Source organism: Candoia aspera, chromosome 3 (assembly GCF_035149785.1).
Source record: "Candoia aspera isolate rCanAsp1 chromosome 3, rCanAsp1.hap2, whole genome shotgun sequence".
Taxonomy (NCBI): Eukaryota; Metazoa; Chordata; class Lepidosauria; order Squamata; family Boidae; genus Candoia; species Candoia aspera.
Genome location: NC_086155.1, coordinates 191216679 through 191242109, shown reverse-complemented (window position 1 = coordinate 191242109; position 25431 = coordinate 191216679). Strand labels below are relative to the sequence as shown.

General features: G+C 37.6%; 1 protein-coding gene across 2 annotated transcripts; it reads right to left on the bottom strand.

Moving 5' to 3' along the window:
* Positions 1-3726: 3726 nt before the first annotated feature.
* EBAG9 (estrogen receptor binding site associated antigen 9) lies at positions 3727-25364 on the bottom strand. Of its 2 annotated transcripts, none has more exons than XM_063299601.1 (7): positions 25147-25364; positions 17863-17960; positions 14266-14344; positions 13977-14135; positions 12155-12262; positions 10527-10618; positions 3727-4239 (listed from the first exon to the last, which is right to left on the bottom strand). In XM_063299601.1, exons 2-7 carry the CDS (start codon positions 17943-17945, stop codon positions 4119-4121), a joined length of 642 nt encoding a protein of 213 aa, XP_063155671.1. In that variant the 5' UTR covers positions 17946-17960; positions 25147-25364; the 3' UTR covers positions 3727-4118. The 2 variants fall into 2 exon arrangements, with proteins under 2 accessions (XP_063155671.1, XP_063155672.1); XM_063299602.1 differs by lacking the exon at positions 25147-25364 and adding an exon at positions 24679-24697.
* Positions 25365-25431: the final 67 nt, after the last annotated feature.

The window sequence follows — 25431 nt, the reverse complement described above, 5'->3', positions numbered from 1 at the left end:
AGGGTTGACAGATACCAACCTAGACCTAGTTGGCCCATAAAATCACTCCAATTTCTCTCTGGTTTTTGTTTCAGCTGAAACCACAGTCAAAGCATTCTGGGTTTTGTTTCTGTGAAATTGTGACCAATCTGCAAGTTTGGTAGAAGTTCCAGAATGAGATGGTTTGTTTCAGGTTGAAAACAAAGTATATTTTCCATTTCATTCTCCTCCCCCTCGCCCGCAAGTAGTAACCAATTTTCTACTCTCCTTCTCCCCAAGGAGCAAGCGGCTAGAAAGGAAGACCACTTATGCCAGAAGTCTCAAATAATCACTTTTAAAATATAGCTATTTTAAAAACTATTTATTAGATTTTCATTCTACTTTTTCTCTAGGAGTTTAAGTTGGGAGTTAAGTGGCCCAAAGTCATCCAGTTAGGTTCTACAGCTTAGGGTGGATTTGAACTGGATTTCCTCAGTCCTAATCAAATAGGTAGTCCATCCGTATTAACTCATTCCCTTTCTCTCTGCTTTATGTAAAAACTGGACTGGAACCAAGATTACCATGACACACAGACTGTGTTTACAGAATTCTGAACCCTAGTTTACTGAATGAAGCCAGTGGAGGGGGGGTTTCACATAACACACAACCACATTTGACAAGAGTTTGGATTCACACAATTGTTGTGAATCCAAAATGTAGTTGACTGACTTGTGATTAAGCATGTCATGTGAGCACAGTCATTGTTTGATCTAGAATAGGATCTGAGCACACCCAATGGGCACCCAGAGAATTTAATCCTCCCTTAATATAAACAGAAGTTAGTCTCTGTAATTAAAAGACAATGTTTTTCTATTTCCACATCTTAATGCAAGGAGTTAAGCTGGATTCCAAAACACCTCTGGTTGCTGAATGCAAAACATAAGGCAGAGCCAAACATAGGACTCCTAAATATATTTTCATGGAAATGTTTCATTATAACCAAAGAATCAAAACTGGAAATCTTCGTAACAAGAACCAGTACCATAATTATTTAAATAGGTAATATGCAGTTTATATACAATATCTGGTTTTAATTGCAAAGGAACATGTTATCAGAAACATGCATGAAGGGAGATTTTTTACTTTAGTCCATTGTAATGAGGCTGAAATTGTGCCCAGGAGCATGGCTACAATACAGGGGAAAAGTTACATTGACCCTAACGGAATTAATTTTTGTTTTCTAGCAACATGGGATGCTTCAATTTAAGGCAGCAATTTATTAAAGTAAAACTGCATTAACTATAGGTAAAGGTAAAGGTTTCCCTTGATGTAAAGTCCAGTCGAATCCGACTCTAGGGGGCGGTGCTCATCTCCGTTTCTAAGCCATGGAGCCGGCGTTGTCATAGACACTTCCGGGTCATGTGGCCAGCATGACGACTCGGAACGCCGTTACCTTCCTGCCGAAACGGTACCTATTGATCTACTCACATTTGCATGTTTTCGAACTGCTAGGTGAGCAGGAGCTGGGACGAGCAACGGGAGCTCACCCCGCCACGCGGTTTCGAACCGCCGACCTTCCGATCGGCAGCTCAGCGGTTTAACCCGCAGCGCCACCGCGTCCCTGCATTAACTATACATCATGTATTTACTGTTCTTTTTTTATACTAGCCCAATATTCTATAGAATGTTATTTAATTACATCATCACCTTTCCTGTATAAAAGCCTATTTTGAATTATGATAGCAGCTTCTTCTCCAAGTAACTAATGTTTAGTTAATTTATTCTTCTATTAACAGAATCATCTATCATAAAGATTTCATATATCCAGATGGCAATTGCATGCTAAAAAGAATGTGAAGTTACAGGGAAGGGACAAATTATAATTCAGGCCAAGGGTGGCAGTTCAAGACAGAAGCCTGTAGGATACAGAACTGCTCAGCTGCAGCTCACATACTGTTGCTTTGAGCAGTGACAGCCAGGTGACTAACAACATTGCTGGGAAGTTGATTAATGACACTGCCAGTTGCTAATGAGTGATATTATAAGCCACTGTCTATATATTCCATTCTTCACCACACCACCTTTGTTTCAATTTGGATAATCAGGTCTATTGACATAAATTCTTCAAATCTGCTTTTCAAGCAGTAGTCCGAATCTACTGTATTGCTAAAATTCTGTATTCTTACTCTGACAGTATTAACAATTTTTCCCACTAAGAAACTGTTATTACTAAATCCCATTGAAATGAAGAGAAACTTAAATTCCATCATTTTCAATGATGTTTAGTAATGACTAGGTTTATTCTCAGAAGGAATATTCATTTTTCAGTTCTATGCAAATAATTCCATCAATAAACTAACATAACCTTACATTCCCATATTAAGATTCTTCGGCATTAAAGTTTATTAAAGGTTTAGATCATTATGCTTAATCTCTCATACAACTAAATACTACAAAAGGTAATTTACATAGTAAGTGACAAAATGGGCAACTCCTTTTGGAAAGTCCACACCAGGAGTAAAAATCACATAAAAACCAGTGTTACTAATCCTATAGCATTGCCATAGAAATCAACCTGAAAAATTTTTAATACGGGAAACTTACTTCCATTATGAGTTTTAGAGAACCCTTACTCTTGCTTTTATGGCTGGCAGATGAAAGTAGAGGACGAGATGTACAATCATGGCACATTCCTAAACAAGAAACTATGAGAAAACAGGATCCATACAAGACTTTCAAGCTTTGATTTTGACAAGCACCCAAGAACTGGGTCAGCTTGCTATATTAAGATATTGGAGTAATTCATTCCAGGCAAGGCTGCTCATTTTTATCTTTAGGGAATCTTACTTCATATTGATTTATGACAACCTTGTATTTCTTTTCAGAATTAAGGATGCTTGGCCCAGAAGCAATAACCCTTAAATTACCAGGAAATAAAAGTTTGTTTATACTTTGGGGTACTTCATATTTGCCTTCAATACAGTTATACCTTGTTTCAGATATCATACTGTTGTTGCAGAAGAAGGAACGAAAACCATTTTGGCTGCCACCAACTGCCACCCCACTGTCACAAGAATGCTAGTCAATTGTGTACCAAAAAGATTTGGAACTCTTAAAAGACTGAATTTTAAGTTTCAGAGGTAGCCATTGTTATAATTGACCCAGGGTCTTTTGGAGTGGGTGGCCATAACACGTCTAAGTCTAAGTCTAAATAATAATAATAATAACAACAACAACAGCTGCATGCAATGGACTTTGCACCACCACCTGAGCAGATCTGAAGCCTTTCAATAAAATTGGACAAGTGGGCAGATACATATTAATACATGGGAAATTATTTCTGTTTTCTTCGTTTGGGTACTATTAAACAAAGCTTTAAAGAGACTAAGCATTTTGCATTAAATCTACAAGCAATAAAGAAAGAATATTAAAGTAAGATCTAAGATCTTCACATCCTTAACATGGTTCTACCTGCAATGATTGTCATGGGTTGGTTTTTTTCTTTTTTTGCTCCCCAAATAAAAATGCTGGAAACTATGTCGGATAAAACCTTCACTTAGTTTTTTCCTATCTGAAAGCAAGTATCTAATTCTGAAGCAGATATGCCAGAAAAGCAAAACAAAGCAAAACAGGCAACATCACCATGAATTTACTTTCTCTTCTATGCATGATGCTGTCAGCTCAGTCAGCTTCTCGACAATATACAACGAGGCACTTGGTATTGTAGCAAAGGCAGGATTTGTGAGAACAAGCAAAAACAGCAGCACGTTGTTTAAAATTATTTAATTACACATCTTTTCAGTAATAAGCATAATAGACAATAGAATAGATTGCCATCATTCAACTATTTACACCTTTTTTTCCACTTTAGCTTCAGAACAGCTGAAGAGTTTATACAGCAGTACCTCTTTGCAAGGAGTGCAATGGGATCCGGCTTCAGCAGAAAACCCCGTCCTGTCGTAGGGGAATTGTGTGAGATGAGGCTTCTGTCGCTTCAACTGTCCAGTTGAAGATACATTAAGGAATTATTAACTGTTTTTCCTGGATGACTTCAAAAATGAAACTGCAAACTTTAGTTCTATTAAATACTGAGATCATTAGAAAATGATGCAATGCTGTGGAAACTGAATCCTCTCCCTTTGCTGGCATGACAAGTGGCATTAAGACAACTTCACACCAATTTTATTTTGCTCTTTCTTCATTAACCGCTGTACTTCTTTCTCCATTTTCTTCCTCTGTTGCTCAGCTGCTCGTTTTTCCCTTTCTGCCATTTTCTGCTGCCTGAAATTTCACAGAAGACACAGGATTAAATGCTCATTAGCCAAATTTATCTTTAAAAGCTTTTGGGTAACTCAAGATCATATGGTATTACAGTCACTTCCTGAGCCTCAGTGGCATTATTTGATTCTGTGCTTACATTCAGCAGGGAACTGGATTACCATGGTCTCTGATTCCTGAACAGTATCAATGACAGTCCAAATGACTCATCAAAAGGTAGATTAAGCTCAGCACCATTTGATTTTAAAAACAGAATAATTACTGCTTGATAAACTACCAAAATAAGAAATGATAATCTCAGCTCTACCGACATAACTGTTTCTGTTCAGTGATCAGCACCTGCAGGATTAGATGAACCCCTCCACACAGCAGTCCACTGGATCACAATATGCACAGTTTTCTGCAGACGTCCTTAATAAGCTCATATTCTATCCAACATTTGAGGGGCTGACATAAGAGCCACTATTCGGGGAATCTGAACCCTCCTGCCATCATGTATGCCACTTTTATTACTTTTCCCCCTGCAACTTACCTCTAAAAAATCCAGCCTCAAAACTTTCAGTAATTAGATTTTTAAATAAGTCACTAATTTGAAATAAGACTCATTTACATTTCGAACTCTGTTGTGATGATACGTAATTAGAAAAACACTTTTTCTCATTACCATAGGTGATCCTTCTCATCTCTAACTGAAGGGAAGGGAAGTTGGGTATTGCTGTTCTAAGAAATGCTTAGGCAGCAACAAGTAGATAGCACCACTCGCTTTTATGGCCCAAATTCTTAAGTCAGCCTTTCCAAACACCTGAAGTTGTTGGACTACAATTCCCATCACCTCCAATCCACATGGCCAATTATCAGGTATGATGAGAGTTGTAGCCCAACAGCTGTAGAACCAAGAAAATACTTTTTTGCAGAGCACATACAAAAAGTGTAGAACTCAGCCAGAATCTGTGATAATGGCAGACAGGTTGGATGACCTTAAAAGGGGGGCAGGGCAAATTCACAGAAGTTGAGGCTATTTAAGGACACTAATTGTGATGGTTGTTTACCACTTCCTGAATGACAAGCAACATGCCAAAGATTTTGAGCTTCCCAAATGCAATCAACTGGTAACTGTGCAACAGTCTGATGGACTAAACAGATCTATGGAGTAATACAGCAGAGCTGTTCTTATATTTTCTCTGAAATTAGGAACAAATAGTCTCCAAAGCCAGGTTAATAGATAGTAACTTTGTCTGTTAATAAGAGGTATGCTCAATATCTATGTTAATCAAACAGCTTCAAAAGCCTGCAGAGATGCAGGGTGCTTTACAAGAGAAACTAGAATGGATGAGAGTAAAAATCGCCATTTATTTATTTATGAAATTTATAAGGCCACTCAACTCATAATTTATGATTCTGTGCAGAATACATCAGTAACAATAAAAAGCAATTAAAATCAAACAGAAAATTATGTAAAAGCTGTTTAATAAACCATAATAATATACATATTGGCTTTTTTATATGATAACAGCTGCCATGACACTTTATTGGAAATTATACAATTTCATCTATAGAAGAATAACAAATTAAGCTGTGGGAATATACTTCAATGGTAAAAAAATAACCTCCTACTTGAAAAACAAGTCTATTATAGAATTCAATTTAATCTGGAAGCCATTCATGGATTATAAATCTATGTATGGAGTTGTACTGCATTCAAATGTTGGGTTTCTCTTAACATAAAGTTTTAATATCTAAATCTTTATTTAATATACTAAATAAGATTGGAACTCCGAGACAAAAATTCTTGTTAACTCCTTATTTTGACTTACAACTCACACTATAAAGGCTTTTGTTGTCAATCATCACATATTGACTCAACTTAAAGTTCTTAAGTCCTGAATTGCTACTTTAATTTGGAAAATTATACACTATCTTTGAAAAAATAATAGATTTCAGGCTTTATATTTCAATTTTATCATGGCAAATACCTCACACAATATTTAGCATTAAAGGAAAGAGAGTAACCTTCAAGCAATTTTCTTTAACCAGCACTCTAAAAGACTACCTTAGCTGTGTGCTGTGCCATCTGCTGGCTTGTTGAGACATTTTGTGGATTCAATGTTTTTTAATATGAAACAATAGTTCATGCATACATACTTACATTCCCATCAGGCTATTTTCTTTTAAGGTGAACAACATTATCAGAGCACAGAAAAGGAGTAATAAATAATAAACCAAAGAAATTAAAGGCATAGGAGAGGAAAGAGGAAAGGAAGTGTAACTAAACTAGTTTAGACCAATCCCATTCACAATACATCTCCGTATCCTCCTAACCCATCAAACCCACCTTCCTTCTACCACCACCACATATGCTTCATACACTGCCTTTTCTTCTTTAAACTTCTCACATTTTTTTTTTAGGATCTCAAGCACCCCACTCCTATTCAAGTTACTGTTTATGTCTCTCCTGACAAACCCAATTCTCACTTTCATTTAATGAACTGGGAAGGAGCAAGCTTTTACACACAGTCATTTGTGCTTCTTTCAATAAACATGCATTCCTCACGATACATATACCCACTAACTTTCTACCTGTTGCACGGGAGAAGGAAAGAACAGGGTGCCAAATAGCGCAACAGATCTATCCTTATCAGATGGCCGTACAGACTTTGTAAGTTGTTATATCTGCTACTGTCAACACTGTCGACTTGGAGGTGTATCTCCATAGCATATAGATAAAGACTTCATTTAAGCACTTCCAGCAAAGGAGAATCCATCACTTCCACTTTTGAATAGCTTTTACTGGGACAAAAAAGGAGTCATCAGAGGAAAAAAAGACCATGTAAAAAAAATAACATACAATACCTTTTCCAAGTTCCACCTCCCACTTCAACTCTACTCACTCTTCATGCAAAAGATTGTTTCCATGGGAATATAGTACTAGCAGAGTCAAAATTTTGTATCCTTGATGCATCAGACTACAGCCATAGTAAGTAATATGTAACCTGATACTGTGGCTAAATGTGTAAGTAAGAGCTGATCAGTGATTACCTATTTACTTGAACGCAGCAGTAGACTGCATCTATCTCCTTGTTTATTTTACTGAGCGTAAAGACTGCTCCAAGTATGAGCAACTCTGAGTGGTATACATCCCAAACTCCATAAATTTTATTAAGAAAAATACAATGAAAAGGTAATAAACCAATAATATTAAATAACCTACACAGCACAAGGAATAATCATCAATATAACAAAAAAAAAAAAAAAATCAAAGGAGTTTTCACTACTACAGGGAACAAGCTCATAATATTCCAGTCTCAGGTCTGATGGAACAACCATGCTTTAATGGTCTTTTCTAAAATCCATGAAAGAAAGGACCATCCAGCTATCTGGGGAAATAGATGATGAGATACAGGCAACAATAGATTAACAATCCTAGTTGGAGAAGAATAGTGAGAGCATGCCTGAAGTAAAACTAGCCTTTGCTTACTCTTGTGACATTCTGAGTCCTGAGCAGAAAGTTCTGAAATTAGTGCTAAGAGCCATAGTTGTGTATCTCATATACACCCATACCTGAAAGTAATATCTCTTATTTTTGAGTATATAATAGAGCTAGAACAATGGTTCTGAGGGGAAAATATTTCAAGCTTATAACTATTGTTTGAAATGTACCTTTTTTTTCCTGAACTCAGATCAAAACTTGCTCATTTCAAATCATGACATTTTTGGTCTAGTGGTTAAGGTGACAGGCTAGAAACCAGGAGACTGAGAGTTCCAGTCCCGCCTTAGGCACGAAAGCTGGCTGGGTGACTTTGGGCCAGTCATTCTCTCAGCCCAACCCACCTCACAGGGTTGTTCTTGTGGGGGAAATAGGAGGAGGAAGGAGCATTAGGTATGTTCACCACCTTGAGTTATTTATAAAAATAATAAAGGCAGGATAGAAAATAAAACATAAATAAAAATAAATTCTGGACTATTGCAAGAACTGTAATTGGACTTTTGTTTGTAGTCTGTGATTGGGTTGGGGCTATTTATTATTTATTATTAAATTTAGCCCAGTCAGTATAGTAGCAGGGATTGGTAATGTGCTTGCTACTACAAACTGGATTAAGGTGGGAGCTGGAATATAGGGCAAAGCAGCAGTTGATTATGTAGATGACTCAGGGCTGAAAAACCATTGTAGAATCTAATCTCCTGAAGAGAAGACTGGGCTTACTGCTACCACTGCTGAGATTATAAGCAGTAAAGGCAAAGACATCAGTGTTTATGACTCAAATTGTTTTGTTGAATGCATTTGTGATTGTGTGTACAGGGAGCCCTCGTTGAACCACCACTCATTCAGTGACTGTTCAGAGTTATGACACTGAATGAGGGGGACTTACGACTGGTCCTCATAGTTGTGGCCATTGCATCCCTGCAATCACATGATCGCCATTCAGGCGCTTGGCAACTGGCTTGCAATTATGACATTGACAACCTTCATTGCCAGCTCCCAACAAGCAAGGTCAATAGAGAAGCTGGCAGGAGGTTGCAAATGGTAATCATGTGACCATGGGACGCTGTGACTGCACAGGATTTGCCTAATGATGGCAACTGGGACTGCTGCAACTGCCGTCATAAGTCGGCTCAGTCATGTGACATCACACTTTATAATCACATTCCTTAGAAATGGAGTTGCCAGTCCCAATTACCATCGTTAAATAAGGACTACCTGTACATGCACCCCATGCATGCCTGCTTTCCTTTTCAGCAACGAGCTGTGTTCCAGTTGTTTTTTGTTGAGTTTGTGCCCATGAGGCAAGCAGGCTGCAAAAACAAAACAGAAAACTTGCTGGAAGTTATTTGAATTGATGGCAATTTATGCTAACTGCTACCATTCATCCAACTGAGAGAATAGCTGGCCAAGGGGATATTTTATTTCTATTGAAAATGTTAAAAAAAAATCCAAAGGAAAAAAAATTAGATTACCCTCTCTTGTGGCCCTGGACTGAAAGACAAAGAAGGAAGGAACTTGTTTTGTTTCACTGAAACACTGTCAACTTGTGATATTCTGACAGAACACTTATTCAAAGCTCAAAACAAAAAATTCTACAATATTAGGAAACATACACAGAATTATTCTGTCAATGGCATTTTTTCACCACACAGCACATTTTACTCCCATCAGCAATACACCAGTTCTTGATTTATTCCCAGAAGGTCTTGATTCCTACCAGATGGAGATGTTCCAGAATAGCTAGTTTGATTTAATGGTCAGTACTAGATAGATGTGGGAAACCTGAGTTCAGCTCTCCACATAAGCAAGATATTTTCCATCAGTGCCTTGCCTACTTGATAGGCTTCATATGAGAATCTCTATGTTTTACCATCCTAAACTCTTTGAAACAGAATTGCGATAATAATTAGGAGACTATCCTAACATTTGAAGAATGTTAAATAAATTATTACCCTAGCAATGACAGCACCCTTTAAGAGCAAAGGGCTGGTAAACAGAGGTGTGAATTAGCAGCACCAGCAGCTTACATGATTTGGCAGCAGAAGGCATAGCACATCTATGTCAAGGCTGGCAGAAATCCTTGTCAGTAATTACTCCAATCTTCAGATTCAGATGAAGTGATTAACTGCAGTTTCTTCAATGGATATGGTCAGTTTGCATTGTGAATGCGTTCACAGTCTTCCTCGCAATCAAAAAGAGTACCCAATGAAAATCTAGTCCACAGAAAGGCAATATAGTGTCTGTAAGCAACAATGTGTCCTCAGATAATCCTTTGGTGCCCATCAGGTTACCTATGACATCTGCTCGTTGTTGTTTTTTTAAAGATCTTTCTAAAAAAATTAATAACTGACTTCCTACAAAGCAAAGCACCACACCCTAGCACTCTATTTATTTGCAGGAATGCCTCTGAGCCCCACAGGATCCAAATGAGATGGCAGAAAGTACCCTGAGAGACTGATTTGCCTTCTTGTAAATGGGTGCTTGGTGATGCACCATGCCAACAATTTAGTGAGTGTTTCCTTTACTCTCAAACTTCTAATTGTACCCTCAGATCAAAAAGAATGACTTTATTGATAGAAGCTTAAGTTCAAACCTTAATTTAAAGTTGTTAAATAAAAAGAAAAGCTAAAGATTCTAATGTCCTCTTACCTCCATGCCAAGAGAGGGGGAACAAAATTCATATTATGATTTCATTCCCATTATGATAAACTATGTTTTGTCATTATATCCAGATGCAGCTGCAGTGTATCCTCTCTGAGTCATGATGTCTAGCTAAATTATAATCAGTTACAGGATTTGATAAAATTACCTCAGAACTTCTTCTGCTTGCCAGGAAGCATCTTCTTCTTCTTCCCAAGCATTTGTGTTTTCCTGCCATGTCTCCAAGTCTCCTAGTTCTGGCTGCAAAAGGAAATTAATTAGTAATTCCAAATTCTGGTAAACATAACTCTACCTATTCCTGGAAGGCAGTGAGGGGAGACTTATGGACAGCAACCATCTTCTTTGAATGAATTCAGTACAATGCAGAAAAAAAAACGGCCCACTTTCAAATGCTAGCCAACACTTTCTTAATTTAACATGTTTCCATATTACTGTTACTGTATGGTACCATCTATGCTAATAACTTCTTGGCCAGCATCTTCCCGCTTCCGTAATTCTTGGAAAGCAAAGATGAGCATATGATGATGATGATTAGAATTTAGGGGATTGTTCCTATTAACTGCATAGGTGGAACAACATAAAAAATGTTTCTGCAAAACATTCTAAAATTCCAATCTATTCACAATCATACTCTTCTTCCAAATCAACAAATGGTCAATAAACTTCCTTTCTCACATTCACACATGTCTCAGGGACTTGCTAAAGAGCAAAAATCTGGTCTTCCCAATATAAAGCCATACTCGCCATACTTGTTCCCTGACATCTGTCATGCCTTTCAGTCCAACACACTTAACAAACTAATCCATCTGTAGTTTTTGCATTTGCTTTTACTGTCTTTCCTCTTGTATACGGGAATAAGGGCATTCCTTTAGTTGTCAGGCACATACGCAGTCACATTAAACACGTTGCACAGCCACTCCACACACAAAACATAACCATATTTTTTTCTGATCCACATTTCTCAGTTACACTATCTACTTCTCCAGCCTTACCATTTTTGAACATTCCCACAACATTTATGACTTCCTTTTCATCAATTTTTCTTTGATGCTAACATGTATAATAGCATTTGTTTTCATTCTAGTCTTCAACATATCACTATCAGTCCCAAATATATTTCTAAAATACTCGTTCCAGCATTCCCTCACTTAGGTGTCATCCCAAATTATTTCATCAGTTTTATTATTAATTCTATTCAAACTCTTGGAGTACTGATCTGAAAATTAATACATCAAAGACCAAGGCAGGGGTCAATTTCAGGTTATGCATAAATGGTAAAAAGCAAGTTGAAATAGATAAATGTGAATACCTTGGTAGAATGCTTACAAAAGGAGGGAGAATGCAGATGCTGATAGAAAGGTAATGGGTAATAGATGGTCTGTGGTGAGGGACAAAAGTTTGTCGAAAGAAGCAAAAATTGATGTATATATTAACATATTTCTTTTTTAAATAGAAGTGAGAATTTGGAGAATGTCAGGAGAAACAGGTAAGTTGAATACAGTAGGAATGAGAAGTAGGAATAGTTAAGAAGACAGTACAGGAAAACATGTAAAGATGGGATCAAGGATGAATGGGTATATATGCATGCATGCAGATATATTATATTGTGTCACCACGAAATGCTTCTAAATTTTTACACAACTTACGGCTTTATTAGATTATTTTTATCAGTATGTCTTACCTATTGCCAAAAAACCAAAAATAGCTAGCATTCCTTCTCCAAGACTTTCTGGAAAGTACACATACAAAAATGTTTGTGACAAAGAAGTTACTTACAGATTGGTGAATAAAAGGAACATCTTGTGTGGCTGCTAATCTACTTGAAAATCCAGCACCACCATCTTGGCTGCCAAAATTTAAAGGTTCACGTTTTTTAACAATGATCTGAAAGATAAGAATTGAAAATAATATTGCTATTATTAACAAATACAATTGGAAGCTCATTAACCTAACTATAAAAATTGATGTCACACAACGCCATATTGGCTGTTTCAAAGATGTCAACTTACATCTCCTGCCACGGCCACAGCAGCAGTGGGCCTGAATCCTGCAGGAGTTCACTTTTTCAGTCAACCAAAGTATCCTTAACTCCATCAGCTCCACCATCTGATTTCTGGCTAGTGACTTGGAAGTGGAAGAGGAGCTGGGTGCAAGAGCAGCTCCTCTTTTCCATGCCACCCTCCTGATATGGCTCTTCTTGGGGCCCCTTACTTGGGCTACCAGGTCTAGGCTATAAAATCAGACATTGTAGCAGAGAGATACAGACAACTCTTTCCACCGCTGCCTACTGGACACCTGGATTTTGCAGGCCAAATACAGTAGTCCAATCAGGACTGTTGAAGACATGAGGCAAAAAATGAGGATAAGGAGACCACCAGCAGGACTTTCTGGGCTTGCAGGCCCAAGACTGCTTCCTCCCTTGCCTTCACTACAATTAAACCACTGCTGCCTACTCATCTCTTTTGTGGCCATGAGGTGTCAGCTGTCACTCCTAAACAAAGTTCAACTCCCAGTTATGAGTGAATATGGAAAGCACTGGTTTGGTTACATTCTTCATCAACCCATAAGTGTGGATGAAAAGGGAAAACATGATTTGTTTAAAATGTGGTTCATTTAAAAGTAGAAGCAAATGCTTCTGTTCTGTTAATATCTACAAAAGAGATGGGGAGAAAAGGGAACATTTGCAAGCCAAAGGCTTTTGCAGGCTTATTCACTTCTCAGGTGGTCCAATGTTGTTTTCAAAGTATAATATAAACTCCAGACTGTTCAGAATTCTACATCCTGAAACATGTTATCTTTCCACACAAGCTTAACCCCAGTCACATGCAATATCCCTATTGCCTGCTTATGGTAGATGATAGGACTGAAACACTCAAACTGAAGCAAAGCCCTTTGACTCTGCATTCACATGCATGTAATGGGCTTGTCTAGCTGCTTGTTGGAATGAGGTGGGGCTTTACTACAGTATCAGTCGAAGAAAGCTGGCATACAACCCTGCAAAACCCTCAAACAAAAATGCATAATCTCACTCAATCCACAGAACCTAATTCATATGTAGTAACTAGTTTTGCTTTCAGACTTTTTTCCTTAATCTCATCCTTGGAAAAACTATATGGCTCAACATATAAACTCAGAAAAATGACTGGGAAGTTATGTTAACATGCAAGTCGTTCAATGTGATTACATTTCAAACGCTAAACAGAAAAGAGGAAATAATGTAAATTTATTTCTTTATTACACATATATGCTGCTATACTCCCAGTGGGTACAAACACAAAAAATCAGTCAATTTTGGGTAGAAATGAAGTTTTTTTATGATGTAAAACTGAAAAACTGAAAGGAGGAGATTCTTTTCTACAGTTAGAAGAAAACTTTGGCAGCTTCAACCAGATACAGGTCCATGATGCTGAATTTGCAGTAATAAGACTGCTCAATATGTTATACCTCTGTTGGATATGATCATTTTTGAAGTATGGCAGTTAACTACATAAACAGTCTAACTGAGCCACAGCTAGAAAATAATTTTCGCTGCTAAATAACAGCCCTATTACAAGGCACTATATAAGATTTCAAAATGCTATGAGTGCTGAAAACATACTTTCTGTGTTTTCCTTATTGTTGGTGCCATGTCTTTAAAGTAATCAGGCTCCATTTCTTCCAACCCATTTTGTTGATTGGCCACATTGCCATTACCACCTTCAATTTTCACACTCGTAGGTGCATCTTCATCCCATGAAGACCAATCTTCTACTTCTGGCTGAAAAGAAATTAGAAAGACTTCAGTTCTCTATTGGCCATCCAACATCTATAATTTATAACCTATTTTTATTGGGTCATTTGGTAGAACTATATTTAAAAACTGATATCCAGACCATTCAATGCATTACTTGTTTAGGAACAGATGAAAAATCCACAGTAGTTGGCAAAGTTATTTGGTCTCCACTAAGTTTTCGTCCTCTTCCAGTCCTGAAAAAGAGAAGTTTCTTCTTAACTCTGACACATTTGATAAAACTGAAGAAGTTGTAAGTAAGAAATTATTTAAATGCTAAATTAAAAGTTACAGTAGCACCTTTAAAAAGCTCACCAACCTCTGTGTAAGCTTGTTTAATTTCTAATTAAAATCCTAGTTTTAAGAAGAAGAACTTATAGTTCTTTTTTCCAGGTCTTTTTCTGACAATTTAAAACCCAAGGCACATCTTCTACTATCTGTATTACCGCAGGTATTTCTCATTGAGATATGACAAGCTTCCTTTATAAAATGATGCAATGAGGATCAGTAGAATCAACATTTAATAAACTATCTAACTGCAAGAAAATAAGCCAATTTAGTATTTCTGTAACACAACAGTAAAGATTATATTGTGGTGTGTCAGCTGTCACACTCATATACTTTAGATGCTGGATTCTCCTGCAATATACATAGAAGAGGCTCTGACTTTTCCCAATTGAAGGGATTTACATGCTTGAGTGCTTCTCAGTACTAAAAGCATACTCTATATTTTATTTCCACCAGAACATTAAGAAGTGTGCAGCATTAAATTTCCAAATATTGCAGACAGATGAAAAAAAATACTCTTTATAGTATGCATGCTCTACATGAATTACATATTTGAGAGGGTAATTCTTAACATTATAAAAATGAATTTATTTAGAAAACTGCAGAATATATTTATAAAATCAGAACCTTCAGAGCAAACTAACTTTATAAAGACAGAGAAAATATTAAAAACAAAAACAGGTCTGTCAGAAATGGGAACTATAGTAAGCAAAAATATTTGTTTGTTTATTATTCACATTTCTATCAATGCCCATCTCCTCCCTTCCTTTTCTAATCATCAGAATTTTTAAGAGAAATTGCCATTCCTTTTAGGGTATATTTTCCTACATAAACCAAAATAAATGTTAGATTGTTTTCTCCCACAAGCATAATCACTACTGATGCAGCAAAGGTACATTACAAAATAAAAGTTAAAATTGTCATTATATGCCTCTGCATTTTTTATATTGTGATAAAAACCAAACAAAAATGAGTATGTGGTCCATTAGTCCCTTAGACATATTTTTACAAACACTTTCTGAATCTCTTATGATGTGTATTTATACTTATTCTTATGCCTGTTTAATCAGAAGCAGCATCTATAATTCAGATAACAAGTGAGAACAAATCTCAAAACAGTACAAGACTTAATCTTAGCAGAATACTAGTATTATATTACCAACTGTCCTTTTTTACATTATTTGACTTTCTGGCTTCTTTCTAAATGGAAAAAAATATATACTCTTTATACTTGAGATGCATATATATTAATTCAATCAATTAACCATTTTATGTATACAAAGAAGGAAGCACTGGCCTACAAACAAGTTCTTTTATAAATAAAAGTTTATATCCTACAAACATTTATTTTTACAGTCAGGACCAGAAATATTGGAACAAGGATAACTGTTTTGGCATTTGGCCTCTGTGCACCACCACATTGAAGTTGAAAGGAAACACACCCAGATGGGAGCAGTCAGGACTTTCAGCTGTAATTCAAGGGGTTTGACAAAAGTGGGGCACTAACCATTCAGGAAGTACAGCCAGTCGCATACACACACCATAATTGGTGGCTCATAAGTAATGGAACAAACCAACATCATTACAAACATAAGGATCACCTTTAATATCTGGATGAGAATCCTTTGCAGTCAATGACTGCCTGAAGTCTGGAACCCATGGACATGGCCAAATGCGGAGTTTCCTCCCTCAGGATGCTTTGCCAGGCCTTTACTGCAGCTGCCGCTTGTTTGTGGGTCTTTCTGCCTTCAGTCTTGTCTTCAGTAAGTGAAAAGCATGCTCTATCGGGCTGAGATCAGGTGACTGAATTGGCCATTGAAGAACATCCCACTTCTTTGCCTTGAGAAACTCTTGGGTAGCTTTTGCTGTATGCTTTGGGTCATTATCCATCTGCAATATGAAGCGGCATCCTATCGGTTTGGCAGCATTTGGCTGAATCTGAGCAGAAAGCATAGCCCTATACACTTCAGAATTCATCCTGCTGTTTGATCAGCAGTCAGGTCATCAATAAACACAAGTGACCCAGTTCCATTGGCAGCCATACATGCCCATGCCATAAGACTGCCTCCACCATGTTTGACAGATGATGTGATAAGCTTTGGAACATGAGCTGTTCCTTTCCTTCTCTGTACTTTTCTCTTCCCATCATTCTGGTGCAACTTAATCTTGGTTTCATCAGTCCAAAGAATCTTATTCCAGAACTGGGCAGGCTTTTTTAGGTGTTTGATGGCAAAGTCTAATCTGGCCTTTCTGTTCTTGAGCGTTACCAGTGGTTTGCACCTTGTTGTGAAGCCTCTGTATTTACATTCATAAAGCCGTCTCTTGACTGTAGATGTTGACAATGACATGCCTACCTCCGCAAGAGCGTTCTTGACCTGGCTAGGGGTTGTGAAAGGGTTCCTCTTCACCATGAGAATTCTGCAGTCATCAACTTTAGTTGTCTTCAGTGGTCTTCCAGGCCTTTTGCTGTTGCTGAGCTTGCCAGTTAAGTCCTTCTTTTTCAGGATGTTCCAAACTGTTGTATTGGCCACTCCCAATGTTTTTGCTATCTCTCTGATGGGTTTGTTTTCTCAGCCTAATGATGGCCTCCTTCACTTGCATGGACACCTCTTTGGACATGTTGAGAGTTCCAGTGAACAGCTACCAAATGCAAATGTAACACTCAGAACCACCTCCAGGCCTTTTATCTGCTTGATTGGTCATGGGGTACCCAGGAAACAGGCCACACCTGGCCATGCAGCTGTCAGCCATTTGTTCCATTACTTATGAGCCACCAACGATGGGAGTGTGTATATGCCACTGGCTGTACTTCCTGAATGGTTAGTGCCCCACTTTTGTCAAACCCCTTGAATTATAGGTGAAAATCCTGACTTTGCTCCCATCTGGGTGTGTTTCCTTTCAACTTCAACGTGGTGGTGCACAGAGGCCAAATGCCAAAATAGTCATCCTTATTCCAATATTTCTGGTCCTGACTATATGTGCTAAAACCAGTCATATGACACTGTACTGCTCCCATCTGGGTGTGTTTCCTTTCAACTTCAGCGTGGTGGTGCACAGAGGCCAAATGCCAAAACAGTCATCCTTATTCCAATATTTCTGGTCCTGACTATATATGTGCTACAACCAGTCATGTGACACTGTACTTTTTTGTTTTTCTAAGCATGTTTATAATATCAGTATCTTTAGCTATACAAGAGAGGGACATTAGTAATTTAAAAAAAAATCTCAGTGCAACATCAAATTCTATGATTGTTCATTGTTCAATTAAGGAAGAAATTCAACTTTATTTTGTAACAGTTTTATTAAAGGAATATATTCCCCCTCCCCCAATTTGTAACACATGCAAAAAGAAAACCCTCAAGAAGAATGAGGTAGAAATGTTAGAGGAAAAATCAGAGCAAAATTGCATGCAACATTTGATATTTACCTGCAAATTAATCGTTTAAAAAAAGACAGTACTGCTGCCAAGCATGTACAAATTTTAAATAGACGGAATTGTGTAATTGCCATGATGAAAGACTTCACCTGAAAAAGGGGGAAAAAATGTACTGATAAGCATAACGCTATTTTGCAATGATGGATATTTTTATGGCCTTGGGTGCTAAGAAAAATCTGTGCATATATTTCAATGTAACTAGATCCCATAAGTATGACTTCAAATGTATATTCAGTTACTAAGAAAGATCAAAAGGAAAATATGCTATTGAAGAACGTCTGATGCAATTCCCAGTGCTAGTCTGCAAGAAGATCGCTATGTCCAAATATCCCACTGCTTTTTAAGAAATCAAGAATACTAGTGGAATATGTTTTCATACTGTGCTAGACATCAACAAAAAGTGTCAGAATCTATAGACATCTAATTTAAGGTTCTAGATCAACCTTGTATTAAAAAAAAATCTGTCCACTAGCCAGAGGCAACCCAAAAATACAAATTCCAGAGCTGCCTTGCAAAAGACACCGTTGGGTCAATGGAAGAGAAGTACTCATAATTTACATGCTGTAAAACTCCCCTTCAACAAAGCATGCAGAATTTAAAGACATCTATTTTCAGGTTCTACTGATAAGCCTCCTTTCAATAGGTTGCCTGAATCATAGGTGGCAAAAAAAAACAACCCATAACCCCAAAACAAAAACAAAATAGGTCACTGAGCAAGCTGACAGATGTTTTTTTTTAAAGTACTCTGCTGGGAGGCCTTTGTCTCCACCTTTTGATACAGAAAAGGCTGCTACCTCCACTACAACCAGCAAAGTCAAAGTCATGTATGCATCCAAAGTCCAGTAAGGCTGAAGGTAGTTTGGAACAATATCATTTACCTTCTCATGAAATGCAAGAGGGATGGTCCAAACTTACCTGGGGGGCAAAAAAAAAAGTACAAGCATGGGAACTACTAGAGAAAACATCTGTCACCTAATCCACACCTGTGACCTTATTAAAGTACAGTGGATTCTCAACAGGCTCTAAATGTCTAGACTGGGTAGATTCAATTCTGGCAAAGCATTGTTTGATATATTTTTTTCCTGCACAGTGTGGGTCAGCAAGTTAAAAAACCTAATAGTGGATTAACTAGATCCATAATCGAGAGTGGCTAGTTTGGGCATGATGCTAAAGTCATTTTGCTGCATTCTCTTATGCTTCCTTTCAAAAACAATGTTCTAATCTATTCCATTTCCATTTTCTTTGATACCCCAAGTAGTTGCATTATAGTTAATGCTAATCAGAATGTCTCTCTGAACCAACATTACCCCCCCTCCCCAAAATTTGGACAAAAACTGCTTGCAAAAACAATTGTTTGCCTGAGTAGGATACCCTAGCAGGGAAGAAAAGCTCCAGTAGAGCGGGAGATGGGACCAAAGTAGCATATGGCTCTTTTCCCTATTGCCATAGCACATTTTCAAAAGCTAAGCTATAATTTTGGCTACAATATCTGAACTAGTCCAATATAATGAAAAACGGAAGATTGAATTCAAATGTTAGGCTTATTTCAATATTAATTGAAAAGGTTATTGTTTTAAACCAGTTCAGCAACAGAGTGACATAAATCATGTTATTATAACTTGGCAAAATCTCAAAAGATTATTAGACTGCTTGGCCTCATAACTGTATAACAATTCGTGGGACACTGATAGTCAAAGAACCAACTAGTCCACAATAGAATGCTACTTTTCTGGAAGCCTTTTTAAAAATCTGCTCCAGGCTATCAAGCAGGTGACTTACATGACACATAAAAGATATTCTTACCTAATGCTTTCTTTTTTGGGGGGGGGGGGTGTCCTTTGAGTCAGTGGTAACTCCTAGTGACTGCCTAGACAAGTCCCTGCAGTTTTCTTGGCAAGATTTTAGAAGTAGCTTGACATTGCCTCCTTCCTAGAGCTGAAAGAGGGAATGACTGGCCCAAGGTCACTCAGCTGGCTTTGAAATTGGGTTGCCTCCCAGTTTCTAGTTTGGTGCTTTAACCACTGCACCAAACTGGCTCTTTTCCTAATGCTACAGGGACAGCAAATCTTAACATTTTAAGTAACTAACACAAAATTGTTTAGTCTTTGTATCTGTTTATAAAAACAATGTATGAATTGTATGCATAATATTTTGTCTTTCAGTGTCATACACTACTGAATTGAATGGGATTTACTCTGAAGTAAACATTCCTAGAAATATACCAAGACAAATCTTTAATTGGATAGAGAGTTTCCATTTACACATTCAGTAATTCTTTTTCTCACATGACAAAGAAACATCACACAAACTGAAGGCATTATTAAAAAAAATTTTCAGGAGCAATAGCTAAAGAATACCTTAAATATTTATAATGCAGATTAAAATGGAAATACTATATATTATGCACATTTTTAAATCTGTAGTTCAGCAACATCTGGAAATCTATACATTGCACAAACTTGACTTTGTTCAGTAAATGATAGAGATCCCAAGAAATTGATTTAATTATGTTGATTAAAAATGAATCCCAGTGTACCATCTTCAAACTGCAGAATTTTCCAATAAAACTTGAGGCAAACAGTGGTACAAAAGTGGCTAAGAAAAAGGTAAATGTACAAGAACAGCTTCTCAATTAAGAAAAGCTAATTTTTATTATGATTTAATGATGGGGGGAAAAGCATGTAAAGGGGATATGGAAATATAGATTCATAAATTATGTATGGTGTGTAGAAAATTGAGAAATGTTTTCATTGATCATCCATAATAGTAAAGTATGAGATTTCCAATAAAACTGAATGGTGAAACAGTCAGGAAACATAAATGGAGTATTTCTCCTCATAATGCACAGATGAGTTATAAAGCTTGATATCATTAGCTATAGCAATGGCCACTGGTTTAGGATTACTTATGCATAGCTTTTCAGTAGCATAACAAAGAGGAATGTATTCATAATCATGTCTACACGATAAAATGAATTACCTCATGGGCTGACTGAAAGTCTGCTGTGCCAAATTTAAAATTATGTATATAAAAGCCATGTACCTATTTCAAGTGACTATCCAGTAGAGTATGTGGTAATGTGCATATATTCACTATACTTTAAACAGTACAAAGAACAAAATATATTGATCACAAGGCTAGCATTGCAAGTTTCAGGATTTGAGTCATAACCATCGAAAAACAATTAAGCTTCACTAAACTTAGCAGTTCTTGTTTCCAGTCAAAAATACATAGATCTGGGTGGAAATAATGTAATGCAAGAAACACATATTACAGTATCTGCATTCAAATCTTTGAGGGTATTCATGGCATTGGTTCCAAAATGTTATCATTATGACATTATTTAAGTGCAACTCAAAACCCAGGTCTTCTTTGTAGTAATTAATCACACAATTATGAACCAAATTTATGGTAAGGAATATATATAGTACATGAACACATTTGGGATTAATAATGGAACTGGCTCCTCTTATTTTGATTCAGACAATATGCCTATGCATAACTACACTAAACATGATTTATGGAACTAATCCAATGTGTGCTTGCACAGTACATTCAAGTATAAATTAACCACAGTCTGCCAGATAAAAATGTGGCTGACTAGTTTGTGGTTTAATGTGTTCTGCAAATCCAGCAAATATCCTGTAGGGACAGACATATACTTGACTGTCATCACATTGTTCCGTCCTAGAGTAAACAGTATTATGCAAAGAGCAACAAGATAAGAAAAGCACATAGAGCATAGCTAATTAAATTATTTCAAACCCCTTAATAATAGCTGCTCTCTTGTCACAACACCAGGAAGGAAGAGGGAGGTCAGCTTAGAATGAAGCATTAGGCAATGGTCTGAACAACTGCCCCACTGCTTCTCCCACAGAGATAAACTAGGGGATTCCCCCCCCCATTGTTCCCTACAAGATCTGACCCATTTTCAAACTCAATCTTTCTTTTGCTAGCTTATGTTAAAATTAAATACAAAATTTGGTTTGGTTCTGTTCTCAGATTTATTTTTCAAATTTCTATCACTGGCCATCTCTCCCAAAAAGGGGACTCTGGGCGGAATTATTGTTTATATAATTTCTTTCCAACATTCTGTTGGGTCAGAAAGAATAAAAGGAGTTAGATATAGTAAGTAAAAAAAAAAGCATAAGGTAAAAAGTAAAGGAAATCTTGTTTTCGTTCCATCACACAATTCACACTTTCTATCCTTGTTTCCACTATGTCCATATATTGCCTTATACCATATCTTCTCACCTCTCCCTTTCTCATAGTCATTCTTGATCTTTCCTTTCACTCTTCCCGTACATATTTCCTTCACAATGTAATCCTCATTCGTTCTCTCAAAGTACTTCTTTCATACTGGTCACTCACATTTGATCTTTGATATATAGAAGTTTCAGGTCTGTGCCCCTGTTGCATTCATATCCCCAACCAAGAACTCTCTAGTGTCACTACAAGCATTCCTTATTATGTTTATCTGTATATTAAATAACCAAGTGGACATTGCATATCCTTGTTTTACTTCATTCTCAGTGTAAACCATTTGTTGTATTCCATTTACATACTTTCATCATATTCTGCTCTTACTGAAAGTTCAGTAATAGTTCAGTAACTTTCAAGTCCATATTGGTGGTAAAGCATCCATAAGTCAAACCTACTTATTTTATCATATACTTTCTCTAAATCAACAAATTGTATTCTCTAAATACAATAAACCTGTTTTTTTGCATTCATGCATTACTCAGTGATCTTCTAAAAAACAAAAATCTGGCCTGCAAACCCCTACCATGCATAAAAACATACTGCACTTCTCAAATTTTGTTCACTGTCATCTTTCATGTCTATTCAATCAGAATTCCACCACATGCCTTCACAGGCACACCTAACAAAGTAATATCACTATAGTTTTAGCTTCTTTTACTACCTTTTGTTTTGTATAGGTGAAAAATAAGGCCATACTTTCAAGTGTCAGGCACATATACAGTTTCACACACTTATTAAGTTGTACAGTCATTCCATTAACAAACCAACATATTTTTAGATTTCTCAATATTTCATTTCCTTTCACCTACAGCCTTACCATTTTTCAGCAGTATCACAACATCTGTGAGTTTTTTTCATAGTTTTTTCTTGGATACTAACATTTATAGCTGTTGCTTCAATGACCCTCTTCCATATAGTATTACTGTACCCATATTCTTTTCTAAAAATACTCTTTCCAGCATTCCTTCACTTCAATTTCATCCCAAATCATTTCTTCACTTCTATTTTTAATTCCAATCTCTGTTCACTCACTCCACTTCCAAAATATTTTTTTTTCAATTTCCATCAAAATTGCTTTGTATTTTCTCTTTTAACTGTGCTTCACTTTTTACTACAGCACATTCTTTGTAGCTTTCTTTCACAAGGTCTTTCATCATCATATTTTTTCCAGCAATCACCCTCTTATATGCACTCCTGTCAGGCTCAGCTCAAGAACGACAGAGAGTCAGTCCAGCCAAACACCAGTTCTTTATTTGCTCTCTCACAGTATAGACAGAATCTTGCCAGATTAAAGCTACTCTAACTAACCTAAAAGGAAATAATCTGGGAGACTCTAAGGTGGGGCCACCCTGAACCTCTTTGTTTCCCACCATTGCCTCCTCTTCTCTCCTCCACCTCCCTGGAATGTGCTCCCTCCTTCCCAAGAAACAGCGGCACAGCCGAAATCCACCACAATTCCTCTTCTCCTGCAATTATTTTACTTCAGTCATTTCATTTACTTTCTTTTTTTTCTTAACTACTTTTCCCCATTTCTACTTTTGACTTCTCAAAAATCAACTTACTTGTATTCACTGGAGCATAACATTCAATGATCAGTCACCTACAGATTCCTATTTTCTAATAACCTATATAACTCCAAATTTTACTGATACAAGTTTTCACCCTTTCATACATAATTAAATCTGCAGGTTAGCTTCCTTGTATGTATTCAACTCCACTTCAGAAAATCAGACCATCTTCATTCAGATCTATTACATCCTTCTCCTTCTCTTAGTTTCACTGAGAGAGAACATATTAACATGTTAATTCATGCTTTTTACCATTACATCCTCTTACATTCCATGTCTTAATCAATCATATGCCATGGTCATCACCAGCTCTGTTCAACTCAAGCTTTCATATACTCATACTGTAATGCTTTTAGTAAAACAGAAAAGCAGTAGGTTACCAGCTTTAGTCATACCCATGCCACAGTCCTTGATAAAGTACAGACAGTACCAGTCAGTTTTGGTACATTTTCATTAGTATGCCACATGAGCAACCAAAGCTGAGTTTTACCTCAAGTATGCTCACATTTCTATGTACAAACTAGGGTCACATATCTAGAGCCTACCTAGTAAGACAATGTATTGTTGCTCACATCCCATCAACGAGCTGATAAATATTGACACTCAGGATATGCAATACAGTAGATAGGAAACATAGCCAAGAGACTTTTTTTTCTACTTCAAAACCCTTATTCCCAGGGTACTGCAATTTCAAATATTGGTCTCACAATTTGTGAGAATGAAATCAAGCTTGCTAAACATGGACTTCTTCATAAACAGATAAAAAGTTTGCAGAACAGAGGATTTAAAAGCCAAAATTCTTCGGAAGAGTAAACTACCCAATGCCATCCTCAAAAGCCACTGTGAATGTCACAAAAAATAAAGTTTTATTCCTTGGGACAAATGGTGCTGGCAAAGTGAAAAACAGCATGGCCACATGCACTACCTTACTGAAACCAGCATGCACGAGACAGAGAAACTGTTTTCTCAGATTTACCTATCTCTTTTCCACAGAAGAAAACAGCAAAACCAACCACAGAAAGCCTACGAAGTAAATTTACAGCTGCACAACTACAATTAAAAAAAAAATCTTCCCTAGAAGATGGGGGATACAGAAGTTTGGAAGATACATGTCCTACATTGCATTCATTTATGATTTTAATGTTTATAACGACAGAGGTTTTGCACTGGAGTACAACCCCCCCCCCCCCAAAGGATTCCGGGGCAAAGAGCCCACGTTGGGCCCTCCCGGGGACTTGCTTGGAGGGCAAGGCCGCCCACGGCCAGGGAAAGCCTGGCCAGCCAACCAACGGCCGCCTCATCAGGAATCCGGCCGGAGGGAGGAGCGGGGAAGCAAGACCCGCCCGCGCGCTTTCCTCCCGGGGAGGGGACGGAGAGAATCGCCTCAGCGCGGCTCCAGGAAGGCGACTCCGAGGCAGGCGGCGCCTCTCGCTCGCTCGCTAACCGTGTCCAGCGTGGAGGCGAGCGGACGTGGAGGCGACGCGGGTCAAGCCGAGGGACAGCCGCTTCCCTCGGCGACCGCGAGCTCCCTTCATTCAAAAGTGGATGCGGCGGCCTCCGTCCCAGCCGTGGCTCTTGGCTCCTCCATAGCCTCCCTCACGGGTCACTACCGGCTCCACCTTACTGTCACCCTGGAGACCCCGCGCCAGCTATCGTCTCTTCCGGCCCCGCCCCGACACTTTGGGCCAACGGGGCTCGGCACCAAGAGAAGGTGTGGGGAAAGAACCGG